Source organism: Gracilinanus agilis, chromosome 5 (genome assembly GCF_016433145.1).
Source record: "Gracilinanus agilis isolate LMUSP501 chromosome 5, AgileGrace, whole genome shotgun sequence".
Taxonomy (NCBI): Eukaryota; Metazoa; Chordata; class Mammalia; order Didelphimorphia; family Didelphidae; genus Gracilinanus; species Gracilinanus agilis.
Genome location: NC_058134.1, coordinates 281347705 through 281364656, shown reverse-complemented (window position 1 = coordinate 281364656; position 16952 = coordinate 281347705). Strand labels below are relative to the sequence as shown.

The window sequence follows — 16952 nt, the reverse complement described above, 5'->3', positions numbered from 1 at the left end:
TTCCTTCTTTCCTTCTTTCCTTCTTTCCTTCCTTCCTTCTTTCCTTCCTTCCTTCCTTCCTTCTTCCTTCCTTTCTTTCTTTCCTTTCTTGTTTCTTTGTTTCTTTCTCTCTGTGTTTCTTTGTTTCTTTCTTTCCCATTGATATTAAATACCATTTCTAAGGCAGAAGAGCAGTAAGGGCTAGGAGACTGGGGTCAAGTAACTTGCTCAGCGCCACACAGCTAGGAAGGATCTGAGGTCAGATTTGAACCTAGGACCTCCCATCTTAAGGCTATCTATCCACGGAACCACCTAGCTTTCCCTCTCTGATTTCTTTGGAAGATACCACATTCTTCCAGTTTCCCAGGTTTGTTATCTTGGCGTTATCCTTGACCCTTCATTTTCCCTCACCCCACGTAATCTCTTAATTGCCATCTCTTGCCATTTCTATATTCACAATGTCTCTTGCATCTGACTCCTTTTCTTTGCTTGTACAGTTATAACCTTAATTCAGGCCCTCATTACCTCTAGCTTAGATGACTATAATGGCCTTGAGATGGGCTTTGGCCAGTTCCTGTGACAACCTCCTCTGAGATATGTACTCTAAGGGCAGTAGGCATAGTAAAAATTTAACTAGGCGAGAAAAGGCAAAAAACAAGGTTGTAAAATAGAGAAAGGAGAGAGAAGGGAGCAGAAAAACAAGTGTAAAGGGTAAAATGGATATGCCTCAAGTCACGTAGACTCTGTCTTAACTATTGCTGAACCTGTCCCTAGGCTGACACAACACCCAGTATCTGGGGATAAAACAATCAGAGAGAGAGAGAGGAATCATTGCTCCTCTGAGCCGGTGAGACCTTTACTGTGTGTTACCTACATTGTGTTGCCACACAATGAGATAGAGTTTCATTGTGTGACAACAGGGGGAGGTACAGTCTGTCCACTGATTGCAACTATGATTAGGTCCAATTTGAATCAATTCAAGGATTTCTAAAATCTCAGACTTGTGATTCATCGATGTTCCCTCCACCAATGCAGATTCATATATTATCTGTGATTTATAATCTTTGGGAGTTGGCTGGGAAGTTAAGCAACTTGCTCAGAATAACATATGTGTTAGAGACAAGGCTTAAATCTAGCTCTTCCTGATAGAGGCTTTATCTCTTCCCATTATACCACACTACCTTTTTTAGGGACCGTTTAAACAATTATCATTCCAGGTATTGCATTGCCTTTCCCATCTCTAAATCACCTGTTCAAAATTGGAAAGGACTCAAGAGACTTAGTGAGCTTAGGTAGCTCAGTCAATAGAGTGCCAGATATGGAGACAAGAGGTCCCAGGTTCAAATCTAGCCTCAGATACTTCCTGGCCCTGTGACTCTGGACAGGTCACTTAACCCTCACTGCCTATCCCTTACCAACTCTTCTACCTTGGAACAAATACTGTGTTCATTTTAAGATGGAAGATAAGGGTTTTAAAAAAGTTAGTCTCTTGCCCAGATGAACTGAAAGGATTATTCTGGGATATCCTAACCCCAAATGGATTTAACAAAGAAAATGGCGTTCAGCTGGGAGCCAAGTCTAAGTGGATAGAGCAGACCAGAAGATCTCCACACTGGGGAAGAGCAGGAAAAAATACCCTGCTTATTTCTTACAGTGATATACTTTCACCTCAGCCCATTTTATCTGAAGTCTTATAAAGCCATCCATTATGTAGCATCTTTAATCCTCTGCTTTTGAAATGCGTCATTTTATGGTATAAACTATAAAGAGACAAAAGGAGACAAGGATTCAGAACACATGAACTCCCACTCCCATGCTTCTCCTTGATCATTTAATAATCTCTTTGAGCCTCAGTTTCCTCATGTGTAAAATGGGGCTAATACCTACCCCGTCTACCTCACTGTGGTTGACATGGTAAGATAACAGTAGGATAAGGCGTGTAAAAATTATGTATAAAATATTATTAATATATAATTTATTGTTACTTCTTTTAAAAATGTAATTAGGCAATCAGTGCATAGATATTTAGAATTATGAAGGGAGCTTAGAGATCATATCATCTAACTCCTTTGTGGCAGGAACACTCTAACAGTGTGTTCCTGCCATGTAGGTTATGCTAGTTTTTTTTTCCCCTTAAAAGGTAAGGAAACTTTTACCTAATTGGCATAAAATTAGGCTCTGGAGGAGTCAATGCCCTGATGACATAGCCTTCTTCCAGGTACCTTACCCTGCCCCGCTGCCCCATTTTTTTCCCCCCAGAACTCAGAGCAGTATCCTTACAGACTCTGCATGTATGCTGAAGCGAAGTGATCTTTTGTTAACTGTTAAAATGTTCTGGGTGAATCTCATCTAATTTCAATTTCAAGCCTGAACTACCAGATAGGGCTGCATCAATCCCAGATTAGAGTCCTTTGAACATTTCACAAATGAGTAAACAGAAGCCAAGGAAAGTCGAACAATTGGCCCAAGATGGCATTGCTGGTACCGGTGGCAGAGCCAGGGCCTAGATTAGATTTATAATGTAAATTGATCAGAAATTATGATTCAAATTTATTCCATTTGCATAGACCTTTTCAGGAACATTATGTAACATGAAAAAAGATATCAGCTGCTGTCTAGTTTGCTAAGACTTAGTGTGCAGTTAGACTGTCAGCTGCATTTTGCTCAAACCTACCTTATATGGTATGTAACTGGCGGCACAGGAATCCCACCGCTCTTCCCCTCTCCCACCTGCCTTCCACCCCCAAGACTCTCTTCTGACACAGACTGAACCAATTCTTGGATTTGACATCGACAGGCTCATCTTCTCTCCCATGGCTTCTTCCTGTCCTGATGTCGCCTTCCTGTGGTGTGGGGGCAGTGTTGGCTGGCCCAAAGGGAGGTGGACCGGGAGCCTCCACATTCTCCTCCAAGGGAGACTTTAATGTTTGCAGGAGGTTAGGGCCAGATGCTAAGCCACTCTGTTTTCCTTAGAGAGCCGGACTACTGCCCTAGAACCCCATCTCTCTGCTCCCTTAAATATTGTTAGTTTGGGGCAGTGATGGTGAACCTTTTAGAGACCAAGTGCCTAAATGATAACCCTCGTGTCCCGTGTGAGCCCTGTGCCTGTGCCTTACCCTGGACAGGGGAGGGAGGAAGAGCTCCCATTGGGCTGCTGGGCAGAGGGGAGGGTGATAGGGGAAATGTCCTTGGCTACACCTGGAGAGGGGGAGGTGAGCAGCCCCCCCCCCACCCCAGCATGCGTGCTGTAGGTTTGCCAACACAGGCCTAGCGGATGTGGTTCTTAGGTTCAAGCTAAACTTCTGGTCACTGTTCGTTAATGGGAGAAATAGGGACCTGAGCTTTGAATCCAAACCTTGATGCCCTTCTCACCAAATACCAGCTCCAGAGTGACTCTGCTAACAGTTAGCAAAGAAATCCATTCATCCAGATAGCAAAATGGAAATCAGAGAAAGTATACATAGGGGAATAGTTATCAGGAAATATGGCATCATTGGGACCAAGAGAAAGAGTCCCTTGAGTCCCTAGTGGAGCAATCTGGCTACAGGGACACAATAAAGACCACCGGCTCCTTTTGTGTCTTCATAGAATCTTGTAGGACCTATGTAGGACCTTGTAGGACCACCTGAAGTGGGCTCGGACTGGCCATCTTCCCTCTTGAAGTGCCTCATATGACTTGAAGCTTAAAGACAACTTTAAGAGATTTCAAAAGGCCCGTGCTCTCTCTCTCTAGCTCTCAACAATCCCAGCAAGCCATTCATCTCCCCCCATGAGGAGAGAGTCCTGAGCCAATGGGCTTTATAGCCGAGGTTGCATGAGTCTATTCCATTTTCTACTCTTCCTTGTGGGCACCAGCCATGCTTCCCAATTCTGTACTGTGGATAGTATTGGATATTAATTTTAAAAATCCACAGTACCACTCCCTCCATATTCTTGCCATGAATGAATGAATAAGTGAAAAAAAAACATTTTGGGCTTTCTATGTGCAAAGCACTATGCTAAGTGCTAGAGATACAACTAGAAAAGCCAGTCCTTGCTCTCAAGGAGCTCACATTTGAATGGGAGAAATAATATACGTAAAGTTTCGGCTGCAAGACACATAGAATGGTCCCATGGTCCTTGGGTGCCATGGCAAAGCAGATGATAATGCATCTTCCATCATGGCATTACCATTTATGAAATCATGACATGCTCATTCCCCATGAGAAAATGTTCCTCATGTGACTATAATCTAATCAGGTCGATTAGGGAACTTGTCAAATTAATCAGGGACCCCTTTAATCATCTCTCCTTGTCCCCCTTTAGCACACCAAAATCTAACAGTAGCCTGATGTTGGATCTCTTTACAGGGCCAAGGGCTTTTGATAGGTTTTTCAGTACCTGTGGAAAAGATGTTCAGCTCAAGGAAGGTGGGAAAAGGTATTTGTATTTGGGTCAAAAGTGAGAGAGATCAAGAAGTCTGATGCAATTTTTTTTATAAAAAATCTTTAGAATTCTAATTTTGATTTGGGGTTATTTTTTTAAATCTCGAACCTGGGCTTAAGCATCATAAAACCCAAGTTTTTGCCTCTAAAATTTCTGTGCTGTGATGGATTTATTTGGCAGCAGTGATCTACCACACAAACTCAAGAGAGGAGATATATTTCTCCTTTATGTTTTCAAAAATCCTTACCTTCTCTCTTAGAATTGATACAAAGTATTGATTTCAAGATAGAAGAATGGTAAGGTGAGGCAATTTGGGTTAAGTGAAAATTCATTATCGCACCCTTTCTAGTAACAACGATAGCAATTATTGGATTGTGGAAAGCAGAGAATGCATGTATGGGAACGGCAGGGCAGATGGCAAGAGGCAAGATGTCCTCATTGGATATGGTGAATGGGTGGATGGGTGGATGGATGTAAAGTATGGTCTTAAAGGAGTGGCTACAGCCTCCATGAAGTCTTCCTTTTAGTTTTTTTGATCCTTTCAGCTGGAAATCAGCTCTTTCTCCTCAAATTTTCTTAAAACACATTTGTTCTCTCTTTTGCTCTAAAAACTTTTCACCTTTTATTATATTTATTTTTCTTTTTTAAAAAACCCTTACCTTCTCTCTTAGAATAGATATGACGTATTGATTCCATGGGAAAAGAAAGTGGGAAAAGAGCAGTAAGGTCCAGGCAATTGGGGTTAAGTGACTTGCCCAGGGTCACACAGAAAAGTGTCTGAAGCCTGACTTTCCATCTACTGAAGCACCTAATTTCCTCTATTTATTTGTTTACATGTCTGCTATCTAATTGCAAATGCTTTGATAGCATGGACCATGTCAGGTTTTCCAGGGCTTATTTTAATATACTTAGGCCCTTAGCAAATATTTGTTGAGCAGAATTCTATTTTTATTGACCCAAAATTCATATCTTCTGAGTTAAACTATTAGATTCATTCAAAAAATATTTCCTGAGTAATTATTTTGTGCAATGTACTATTAGGGAATATAATGGAAAAAGCATTAGACTTAGACTCTGAAGACCTAAAGGGCTTCACATTGTCACTTACCTGTATGACTTTGAACCAATCGCTTTACCTCTCAGCCTCAGTTTTGTTATATGTAAAATGAGGGGGTTGGACCTCTAAGGTCCCTTCCAACTCAATGGCCCTGTAATCTTAAGGTTATACATCTATACACATTCAACAAATATGTTTCAGGATTATCTTGTATAGAGCACTGCGCCTGGTAGAGTCCTGGAAAGAGAATGGATTTGGACTCTGAAGACCTAACTTTTGCTACCTGTATGACTTGGGCAATTGTTTAGAGTCTCTGAGCTTTCCCCCCTCATTTGTAAAACAAAGCATTTGGACTAGATGATTTCAGGTCCATACAAATTCTAACGCCAGTGATCCTATGAGCCAAGTTATTTACAGTAAAGAATAAAACTGGAGGCTTCTCCTCGGGAACCTACTTGAAAGAGCAATATTGATTTTCTTAGAAATCAATAATACAGGAGAGGACCACAAGTTGGGGAAAAAATCACTTCTAGTTAGGATCAGAGAAAGATTTATGGAGGAGTTATGATTTGAGATGGGCTAGAGTTCCCCCAAATATTTTTGCAGGTAGAAATGGAGAGATGGGACTTCAGAGGTAGGCAGAAGCAAGGTGTGTGCAGCAAAGGTAGAAGTAGACTCTTCTGGGTAAACGTACAAAGCATATATGTCTTGAGTGGAGTAGAAGGAAGGGTGTGAGGATTGGAGGGGTAGAAATGTCCAAATATGGAAACCAGTTGGATAGGTGTAGTTGAGAAGACAGAGATTATAAACCAGTAGAAGGATGGTTCCTTTCAGAAGAAGGTGGTGGGATTTGGGGGAATGACGATGAATTCTGTTTTGGACGTGGTGAGTTTGAGACATTTTTAGGACCATTGGTTTGCTATATGCCATGGACATGTATGCATATGGAACTAGAGCTCAGGAGAGTCTGGGGCTGCATATATAGATCTGGGCCCCATAACATTACAGGGCCTCCTCAGGGAGCTCTCTCACTGTTTAAAAGGAGGCAGCACCTAAGAGTCTGGCATTTCTTTGCCTCCTTTTCTGTGACAACCTATTCAGGAAAAATTAAATGGATGAAAAAGGCTTATTGTTCAGTCGTTTCATGCCATTCAGTCCCTCAATTAATCACATAACTGTCTGCTGTGCTCCAGGAACTGGGGATAGGGTAGGGACGGGGCCAGGATCCATAAGGCATCGCCAGTTCTGCCACCTGAACCTCAGTCTCTCACTACATACTGACAGCCTCCCCCTGCTCCCCCCCCCCCAATCTCCATTCTGTTGATCAAAATCTCAGTTTCTTTTTCCACCCACAGAACTTCAATGCTGGTCCACCATTTCTCTCTGTCCCTGAGGCACTAGACTTACAACTATAATTAGTGTAATTAGTTACAATGTGATTTTATCCTTACCACTCTCTAATGAGCCTGGGTATTTCTTCCCCTTAAACCGGATACTGAAGGCACTATTTTTAAACTATTGTAAATAAAAAAAAACATATTTCAACAAATATGCTCTTTACTGTGGTATGGAGAATTGCAATTAAATGATAATTAAAAACCAAACAAACATTCTTACCTTCTGTCTTAGAACCAATGGCAGAAGAGCGGTAAGGGATAGACCAGTGATAGTGAACCTTTTAGAGACTGAGTGACCAAGCTGCAACCCTGCCTTAACCCAGACAGGGGAAGGAGGAAGCCCTTTCTTTGGGCTGCTGGGCAGAGAGGCAGGTGATGGGAGAAATGTCCTCCGGAGCATGCTCCAGCACCCATGCCATAGGTTTGTCAACATGGGGCTAGGCAACGGGGGTTAAGTGACTTGCCCAGGGTCACACAGCTAGAAAGTGTCTGAGGCCAAATTTGAACCTCTCACCTCCAGACCTGGCTCTCTATCTACTGAGCTACCTAGCTGCCCCCTTTAAAGAAAGTTTTTAAGAGTTTGACCCTATCTGTGCAAAATGATAACAGAAAAAGACATGAGGCACTGTTAATCAATGAATTTGCAGAACAGGGAGGAACAGTTTTCTTACATTTTTCTTCTCAGATACCCTGAGATCTGATGGCTCTGGGCTCTCTGCTATTCTTCAAACATCACTCCATCTCAGGACTCCAGGGCATTTCCCCCTGGCTGTCTGTCCCTCATATCTGGATACTCTCCATCTTCACTTCTGCTTCCTGGCTTCTTGAGAGTCCCAGTTTAAGTCCTACCTTTTTGTAAGATTTTCCCAGTTCTTCTTAAATTATGTGTCATTCCTCTGAGACTCTCCCCAAGTTTTCCCTTGTTTGAACATCAGTTATTTGCATGGTGTCTCCCTCATTAGACTGTGAGCTTCTGGAGAGCAGGAACTGGCTTTTCCATTTTATTTTTTTGTATTAGCACAATGCCTGGCACATAGGGGGCCCTTAATACAGTTCCGTTTCCTTGACTTAATTTGCTCTTCTGTCTTAGAAATGATACTAGTGCAGAAGGTAAGGGGATTTTGGGTTCTTTTTTTGGTATTAACTCTTAGAGCTAGAAGGACCTTAGGAACATTTGAGGCCAAGAGCCTCATTTTACAGTTGAGGAAACTGAGGATGAGTTGGTAAATATTTTAAAACTGACTCTTGTGTGTGTATGTGAATGTACACAGGACACACTTTCCTGTTTAATCTGCATTATTAACATTTCCCCCATCCCTTTCTGAACTCTGAACAATCCACAAGACTCCAAATCAAACTCTGATTTTGTAGTGTTTGCCAATCTTTGGGATAGAAATGCTCACCCTGAAAATGGAACACTCCAGTTCTGCACCCCCATCCTTTTAACTTCAATTTTTAAACTATTACACCCTCTACTCCACCTCTGAAACTAGTGCCCCCCACAAAGGGCAGTGTATCTTAAACCCCCAGGACTGGAAGGACCAAATGCATTTCCAGAAGAAGGAAAAGCCATTAACTTTATTTTATATCCCCAAATCATATATAATTTAACCAACATTTATTATATATGTGTGTTCATATATGTGTATAACTATTCAGTTATTTTCAGACATGTCTGACTCTTCGTGACCACATTTGGGACTTTCTTGACAAAGATACTGGAACAATTTCCCATTTCCTTCTCCAGCTTATTTGACAGTTGAGGCAGAGGCAAACAGGGTTAAATGACTTGTCCAGAATCACACAGCTAGTAAATATATGAGGTCAGATTTGAAGACTGACTCCAGCCCAGCATATATCCACTGATCCACCCAGCTGCCCTATCTATCTTTATGTGTGCATGGGGAGAGGAGGGGAGGAGGGAGGAAGGGAGAGAGAGAGGGAGAGAAAGAGACAGAGAGAGGGAGAGGGAGAAAAAGAGAGAAGGAAAGCGACAAAGAGAGAGAAGGAAGGAGAGAAAGACAGATAGGGAGGGAGGGAGAGAGGAGAGAAAGAGACAGAGAGGGAAGGAGGGAGAGAGGAGAGAAAGAGACAGAGAGGGAAGGAGGGAGAGAAAGACAGATAGGGAGGGAGGGAGGGAGAGAGAGAGGAGAGAAAGACAGAGGGAGGGAGGGAGAGGGAGAAAGAGGGAAAGGCAGAGATAGGGAGGGAAGGTGAGAGAGATAGGGAGGGAGGGTGAGAAAGACAGAGATAGGGAGGGAGGGAGAGAGGAGAGAGACAGAAGGAGAGAGGGAGGGTAGGAGGGAGAGGAAGAGAGAGAGGGCGGAAGGAAGAGGGAGGGAGGGAGGGAGGAACGGAGGGAGAGAGCATATATATAGGCCATATGTGCGCCACCTAGCTGCTATAGATGGCATGTGTGCGCGCCTATATATACACGCATATACGTATAGATATATGTCCATTTACACACATATACATTATACATACATACACGCATACATACATAAATACATACATATATCTCTATATGAATTGCGATCATATCCCCAAACCACAAATCATTTATGTTCCAGGAGGGAGGTGGGGAGTCCCAGATAACCTCCACTCCTCGGGTTTAGGGGAAGGCGGGAGAGTCGGTCCCGCCCCGCCCCGCCCTGCCCGAACGGCCCCACCCCGGGGCGGGGACTATGGGACACGTGATCACACGGGGCGGGGCTAGGGTCGAGGGCGGGTCTCAGACTCTGGTAGCTGGGGCAGTGGCCCTCCCGGATTGGGCCGGGTAGCAGGGGCCGGGAAGGAAGGGGCTGGGCCGCTCTGGTTGGTCAGCGGTAACCTTTCCCCCGCTTCTTTGCGGTCAGGTGCTCAGCCAGTGGGCGACCCGGCTCCCGGTGCAGCACCCCCTGCTTGTTCCGCCGGCGGCCCAGGTGCGGATGGAGGGCGCGGGCGCCGAGGCGCCGCAGGAGCGGGAGCGGCGGGAGCAGCAGCAGTTCACCTACCAGGTGTTCCCCGAGCGGTACTCGGAGGGCAAGCCCAAGAGGAGCTTCCTCGCTACCAGCTTCTTCACCCACAACCAGAAGTGCCAGCTGATGCTCCTCAAGTCGCTGGACCGAAGTAGGCGGCCCGGCGGGGGGCGACCGGGCGGGGGGCTGCAGGGGCCTTCCTTCCCCAGCCTGGGCCCAGTTTATGCCCTCTGGGTCGCCACTGGACCGGAGGGCTCCCAGGCTGAACCCCTACTCTGCCGTGTGTGTTTGTGTGTGTGTGTGACATGTGGAGATAGTAGTAGTACTCATAATCTAGTAGCTAATGCTTATGTGCCTGGCAACGCATTAAGTGCTTCACAGTTATCTCATTTAATTCTCACACCAACAGTCTGAAGTAGGTGCTGTTATTTCCACCATTTTACAGATAAGAAAACTGAGGCAGGAAGAGGTCAAGTGACTTGCTCAAGGTCACATAGCTAGGCAGTGTCAGATCCAGAACCAATGCCCATGAATCCAAGATAAATACTTTTTGCTACAGCACATTGCTTCTAGTTATTGAGGTCTTAGATTAGTTAGGGACTGGAGAAGGAAGTAATTAAAAAAAAACCCCTTATCTTCTGTCTTAGAATCAATACTCTATAGGCAATGGGGGTTAAATAACTTGCCCAGAGCGACACAGCTAGATAGTGTCTCTGAGGACTTCTCATCTCTAGTTCTGACTCTCAATCCACTGAGCCACCTCCCTGGCTAAGGGAGTAATTGATAAAAAAATTCTTGGCAGTTTTTGTTACATCACCTCTATTTTTTCCCCAATAGTTTTTATTTTTTCAGTTACATGTTGAAATAATTTTTGACAATTGTTTATTTGACATTTTAGAATTCAGATTTTTGGAGACAGCTGGTTGGCTCAGTGGATTGAGAACCAGGCCTAGAGACAAAGATCCTAGGTTCAAATCTGGTCTCAGACACTTCCTAGCTGTGTGACTCTGGGCAAGTCACTTGACCCCCATTGCTTAGCCCCTACAGCTCTTCTGCCTTGGAATTCACTGTACTGATTTTAAGACAGAAGGTAAGGGTTAAAAAAAAAAATTCAGATTTTCCCCCTCCCTCCCCTCCCCTCTGCTCTGCTTCTCCAGGTGGTGAATAGTCTGATATACCCATCTTTTCATGTAATACATCTTTCCAGATTTCCCACTTATCACATATATAATAGAAATCTCATGAAGGAAATATAGGGGAAGATGGCCTGCTTTGACCTGCATGCAGACTTCTTTGGCTATATCACCTTAATTTTTAAACACCTTCTTTCGCTCTCTCTCCTCCCAAAGAGCTTCTCATAACAAAGAACAAAAAAGAGAGGTGGTGGGGGGGGGAAAGCAGCAAAATGAACCCACACATTAACAAAATCGGACACGTGCGATTTTCTCCTTCTAAAAAGGACAAAAGATGGGCAGAAGAGCTCTCAAATTTTCTTCAGGGTCAGGTTTGATAATTATAATTTCCAGCACTGCTCCAGTTTGTTTCATTTATGTGGTCACTGAAGTCATTGTTTTGTTGTTTTGTGAATTCTGCTCATTTTCTTTGGACATGAACAGAATTTTGTTCATGAATTCTCCTGTTTCTTTGTAGGCATCGTAATCATCATTTCTAACAGTGCTGTAATGTTCCATTCATATACTATAATTTAGTCGTTAGTTGTATCCTATCAGGGCATGCACATTGTTTCTGGTTTTTAAACCACAAAAACTATTATGAAAGTTCTAGTGTATATATATTTTTAACCTTGGAATATATGCCAAGATCTCTTGATTAAAGGGGATAGGCATTTTAGTCACTTTTTAGTATTCCAAGTTGTTTTCCAGAATGGTTGAACCAGTTCCACCAAGAGTGGATTGGCTAGGTGGCTCTGTAGATTGAGAGCCAGGCTCAGGGATGGGAGGTACTGGGTTCAAATCTGGCCTCTGACACTTCTTAGCTTTGTGACCCTGGGAAGTCACTTACCCCAAATGCCTAGCCCTTACCACTCTTCTGCCTTGGAACCCAATATATATAGTATTGATTCTAAGATGGAGGGTAAGGATTAAAAAAAAGTAATGATGCTGGTTGCTCTGATAAACCTAAGAAAAGTCGTAAAATGCCTAGGTATGTTTGTATAAGAAATACTTATTAAATGATGGGGCTCTTGATTATGTGGGATTTTTAACTTACACAAAGGGTCTTGGAATATATTGGTTACATAAAATGAAGTCCTGTTGTATTTAGGAGGAAAGATAAAACAATCACACTCATCCATGTCTGCTCATGAAAAGTGTATTTGGGAGCATTATTCTCACCAGTGCCCTGAAGCATAGGGCCCAGCACTGAGGGGAACCTGATGCATTCATGAGCTGAATGATGAGAGAGAGGGCTCAGGGGGTGAGCATGCTGCAGCCAGAGGACCAGGGGAACTTGGGGAATTTTGTGTGTGGATCTGAGGGAGGGAGTAGAATGGGGGAATGTTGAAAGGGAGAGTATATAGATGTGTTGCAGGGGAGCCCATGACTGATCATGGGGAAGAGGGTGAGATATAGAACCCATCTTTTTCCCCGTTCCACTGAGTGATCACAAGTAACTTGGGGATCATGGCCCCACTTTGGGAAACAAATGGCCTAGTCAACATCTCTTCATCTTTTTCTACAAGAATGCTATCAGATATTTCCTACTGGAAATTTTGATTTAATTTAGTTTAACTTCAGATTTAGTTTCATACCTGGATTTTCTATTTACTCTTCTCCATGACTACTCATCAGATATTTGGCCTTGACATGAATGTTATAGTCATCACAAGACAGCAGTTCTGTATTTTCTTTAGAAAGATTAAAATCCTTATTGCCCTCAGCTGTTCTTCCTAGGAAGTGGGTCCCCAGCACCTCATACCTTGGCTGTTTTCCTTTGGATGCTGCTTCAGGCTGGACACAAAGCTCATGTGGTCTGACCACCTTGTAGGGGATGGTGGGACTGTTCCTCCCTGTAATTTGGATCCTGAATTCAGTTTATGAGCTGGTGTTTCTGTAGGCTTTTTAGCAGCCACATCACATGCTTGGCTTTTAATTGTCAACCACGTGAATTGTGCCCTGCATGGTAAAGCCTTAAGACCTTTGATCATTTGACTTCCGACTAATGTGAAAATAGACCTGCTTCTGCTTGGGATTCTTGCTTGATACTTAGTATTGGTATTGGTATCAGTGTTTTCCCTTAATAAGTACTTGTGTTAATGGGTTGATGTCCTCAAATCTTCATTCCTCACTTATTCTAAGGCAGTATTGTATGTACTTGGGGCACGTAAGAGCTCTGTTTGAATACTAGGCAGGCTGGCATGTGAATGAAGAAGCGTTGGCTCCGACCTGATGGCCTGAAGTGGGTGGAAGGAGCCAAGAGGCAAATTTAGGCTTGAGGTAAGGAAAAACTTCCAAATAATTAGAGCCATCCAAAAGTGTTGTGAGCTCTCTTGGGGAGGGATGGACTCCCCCTCATTGGAGGGCTACCAGCAAAGGTTAAGTGTCTACTTGGTCAATATTCTGTCCAGGAGATTCATATCCTTAAAGATAGTTTGGACCAAGGGGAAGCTAGGTGGCTCAGCAGATAGAGCACCAGGCCTCAAGTTAGGAGGTTCTGGGTTCAAATATGACCTCAGATACTCTCTAGCTGTGTGACCCTGGGCAAGTCACTTAACCCCAATTGTCTATCCCTTACTGTGCTTCTTATTTAGTATCAATTCTAAGACAGAAGGTAAGGAGTTTTAAAAAAAAAAAAAAGACAGTTTGGATCAGACAGCTGCTGGGGTCCCTTCCTGCTCTGAAGTTCTATGTAATCTTGAAGTTAGTTATTCTGGATCATTTATTTCTTTATAACATCATGTCCTTTTTTTTTTTTTTTCATAAATCTCCTCTGTGCATTTTTTAACGTACTGTAATTGGTGCCATATCATTCTAGGTCCATATGTCAAGCTTCTGCTGGATGCTATGAGGAGTTCTGGTTGGTAAGCAGATCTTTGCTGAGTACAGTTTTATGTCCTGGCTTCAAAAAACAGAAAATCATGCCAGATTTCTCACTGTATGCCACAGAGCCCTTTAAAAATGGCAGAGAGATGTGATCTGTTCATGGCCACAGAATCCTGGTTTGTCTATTCATCCTATTTATAAGAAAACTTTCAGAATCCCCTTTTAGATAATCTTGAGACATGGCCTCCCTGAAGGTGGGGAGGAGAAAAATTTCAACTAAGATGAAGAGTCTGGGGTCCATGAATTTTTAAAAATATTTTTATAACCACATTTCAGTATAATTAGCTTCTTTTGTAATCCTTTGTATTTTATTTTACACATTTAAAGCCATAGTCTGAGAAGGACCTGTCTGTAGACCTCATCAGACTGCCTAGGGAGTCCATAACACGGAAAACTCAAGAACCTCAGAACTAGACCATGATGTGGCCGTCTGGGGGTGGCTAGTGAGAAAGCCCTTGGACTCCATCATCATCATCATCATCATTGTGTCTGGGGCCCCTTTCCATTACAGGGCCACCTGCACACAGGCTGCTTCTGGTAACATGCATCCTTTCCTTTCAGCACTGTTTACAGAGAGAGACACTTCTCTTGTGAAGATTGTAATGGAAATGTCAGCGGAGGTTTTGATGCCGCCACATCCCAGGTAGGAGTTACCGGCTGGCTGGTCGTCATTCTGGGCATGTGGGGGATAAGGTGGATGAGCTCCAGCCTAGTTTTTGGAGGATCTCAGGGTCTGGGAAAGGAGATCAGATAGAGGTAAGTTTGGTATAGAGCGTGCTGAGTGTCCCAAGGACGTGCACAGCACTGAAGCAGTTTAGAGGAAAGTTCTAGCTTGCAGGGCTTCCTGGACGAACCTGTGTTTCCACTGGGCCTTGTAGGATGGGTAGGATTCTAACTGATGACATGGGGAGTACAGAGGGAATCGTGTGAGATAAAAACGTGGTAGTAGAAAAGTATGGAGTGTTGGGGTAATAGCAAGTGTCCCATCTGACTGCTGTGTGAGGAGGTTGTGAGACATGTATAAATGGAGATTTTGAAGCTTTGGACTTCATCCCCCAGAAGTTCCTTAGTATTTCTCCAAATTCCCTTTAACCTCTCCTTGTGCCTCCACATTTGCATGGTCACGTTATTGTTTTATAAGTTCTGTAGCTCCTCCTTCTTCCTCTCTTCTTCATGAGTGCAGCTGAAGTTAGTTTAGCACCTTTTCACTCTAGTTTTTTATGTTAGTTTATTATTAATAAAACTATAAAATATAATATTTAGCTCATGAATAGTCATTTTAATCTCTGTAGACATCAGGTTTGCAGGGGTGGGACTAGATCTTTGATTGCTTGGGATGCTGGGTCAAGGTACATATTTCTTTCAACATGTTATTTATTTAAATGTTTGTTCACTGGCTCTGAGTGAATGACTCTTAGGCAGTGGGAACTGTTGAAGATTCTTGAGGAGGCAGATGCCATGATTTGTGTTATTCTTTAGGACAGATGAAAAATTAGAAGGAGAAGAGCATGGAACAGGGAAAGCTAAGCATAACAGCAGCTCACATTCACCTCGTGCTTTAGCATATGTCATCTCATTTGTTCTTCATGACAACCCTGGGAGTTATATGTCATTATTATTCCATTTTACAGATGAAGAAACGGTGTCAAAAAGCTTACATGACTTTCCCAGGGTCCTAAGGGCAATAATAAGCGAGGCAGGATTCAGGGTGAGCAGGTCAGGACTCCTCTAGATCACCCTGAGAGGTTGTTGATGGAGGCTAGACCAGAAGGAGCAGGGCCTGCACTAGCCTGGGGTCATGGGTCACTGAGTGTTAGAGGTGGAAGGGGCCCTGGAGGTCAGCTAGTCCAACCCTCATTTTTCACGTGAGGAAATTGAGACCCAGAGAGATGAGTGACGTTTTTTACCTGTAGTCACACAGAGGGTCACTGACAGAACCAGAGGTCCATCTCCTTCTCAGCACTGATGGGAAGAGGAAGAGGAAGAGGAAGATAGGCAGTGAGATGCTAAGGAGAATTGAACTTGGGAGCTAGTTCAAATTTGGCTTCTTAGCTGCATTAGCATGGGCACATCACCCCGTTACCTCCTCTGTATGATGGGAATATTATCTCTAGTAGACAACTCAGTGATGTGGAAGATAGAGTACTGGGCCTGGAGTCTAGAGACCTGAATTCAAATTCAGCCTTAGGCAGTAGTAACTGTGTGAAACCTGGGCAAGTCACTTTCCTTCTGTCTGCCCTCAGGCTCCTCATCTCTATAGTGGGGCTGGAGCCTGGAAATGGATTGTTGTTACAGGTGAGTGGGAGATGTCAAGGGGTCGATTTTGACTCAGTAAGGGAGAGCTCTTTACAATCAGAGCTGCCCCAGAATAGAGTGAGCCATCTCAGGAGGGAACCAGACCCCCATCTCCGGATCGTGCCAGATAGGTGCTGTGTGGTTACTTGTTGGGGGTGCTGGTGGTGGTGGTAATAGAACAGATGCCTGTTATGCTGTGGATTAAATTGGATATGACCTGACTTCACTTGCATTGCTGAGATTCTGTGCTTCTGAGATGGACAGGCCAGATTTGTTGGTAGCATTTGGTGGGAAAAGCAGAGATGATAGCAGAAGTTCTGGAAGTGATGGGAATAAATGAAAGGGGGTAGAGGGAAAACAGAACAAAGCCAGAATCTTGGGGATCACCTTATTGGAGGGGTGGGAGGAGGCAGAAGAGCCCCAGTAGATAGCAGAGGAAAGGAGCAATGTAATGAGTCAGAGATGAAATGACTGCGGGGAACCAGGGTCTGCTCTTCAAGCATCTCAGTTATGAGCAATGTATGGTAACTGCCCAGCAAATTAGGACCAGGCACCTTACTCATCTTTGATTTGTACCCCAAATACAGAGAGAGGCAGACTTAATACATTAAAGTGCATTAAAAAGTCAGATAAGACTAATTAAAAGAAAACAATTCAAATTAGGCAGTTTGATTTCTTCTTCTTCTTCTTCTTCTTCTTCTTCTTCTTCTTCTTCTTCTTCTTCTTCTTCCTCTTCCTCTTCCTCTTCCTCTTCCTCTTCCTCTTCCTCTTCCTCTTC

The 16952-nt window shown here is 43.5% G+C and overlaps 1 protein-coding gene across 2 annotated transcripts in view; it reads left to right on the top strand.

The window, feature by feature from the left end:
- ATP23 (ATP23 metallopeptidase and ATP synthase assembly factor homolog) overlaps positions 1 to 16952 on the top strand; it is a 131641-nt gene that overhangs the window by 94495 nt on the left and 20194 nt on the right. The window contains exons 3-5 of one of the 2 annotated variants that reach the window (XM_044677969.1): positions 9717 to 9969; positions 13812 to 13857; positions 14441 to 14522. In XM_044677969.1, the coding sequence (XP_044533904.1) occupies positions 9789 to 9969; positions 13812 to 13857; positions 14441 to 14522 (309 nt within the window). In that variant the 5' untranslated portion in view covers positions 9717 to 9788. Of the gene's footprint in view, positions 1 to 9716; positions 9970 to 13062; positions 13274 to 13811; positions 13858 to 14440; positions 14523 to 16952 lie in introns of those variants that run through there. The other variant, XM_044677970.1, reaches the window with a different exon arrangement.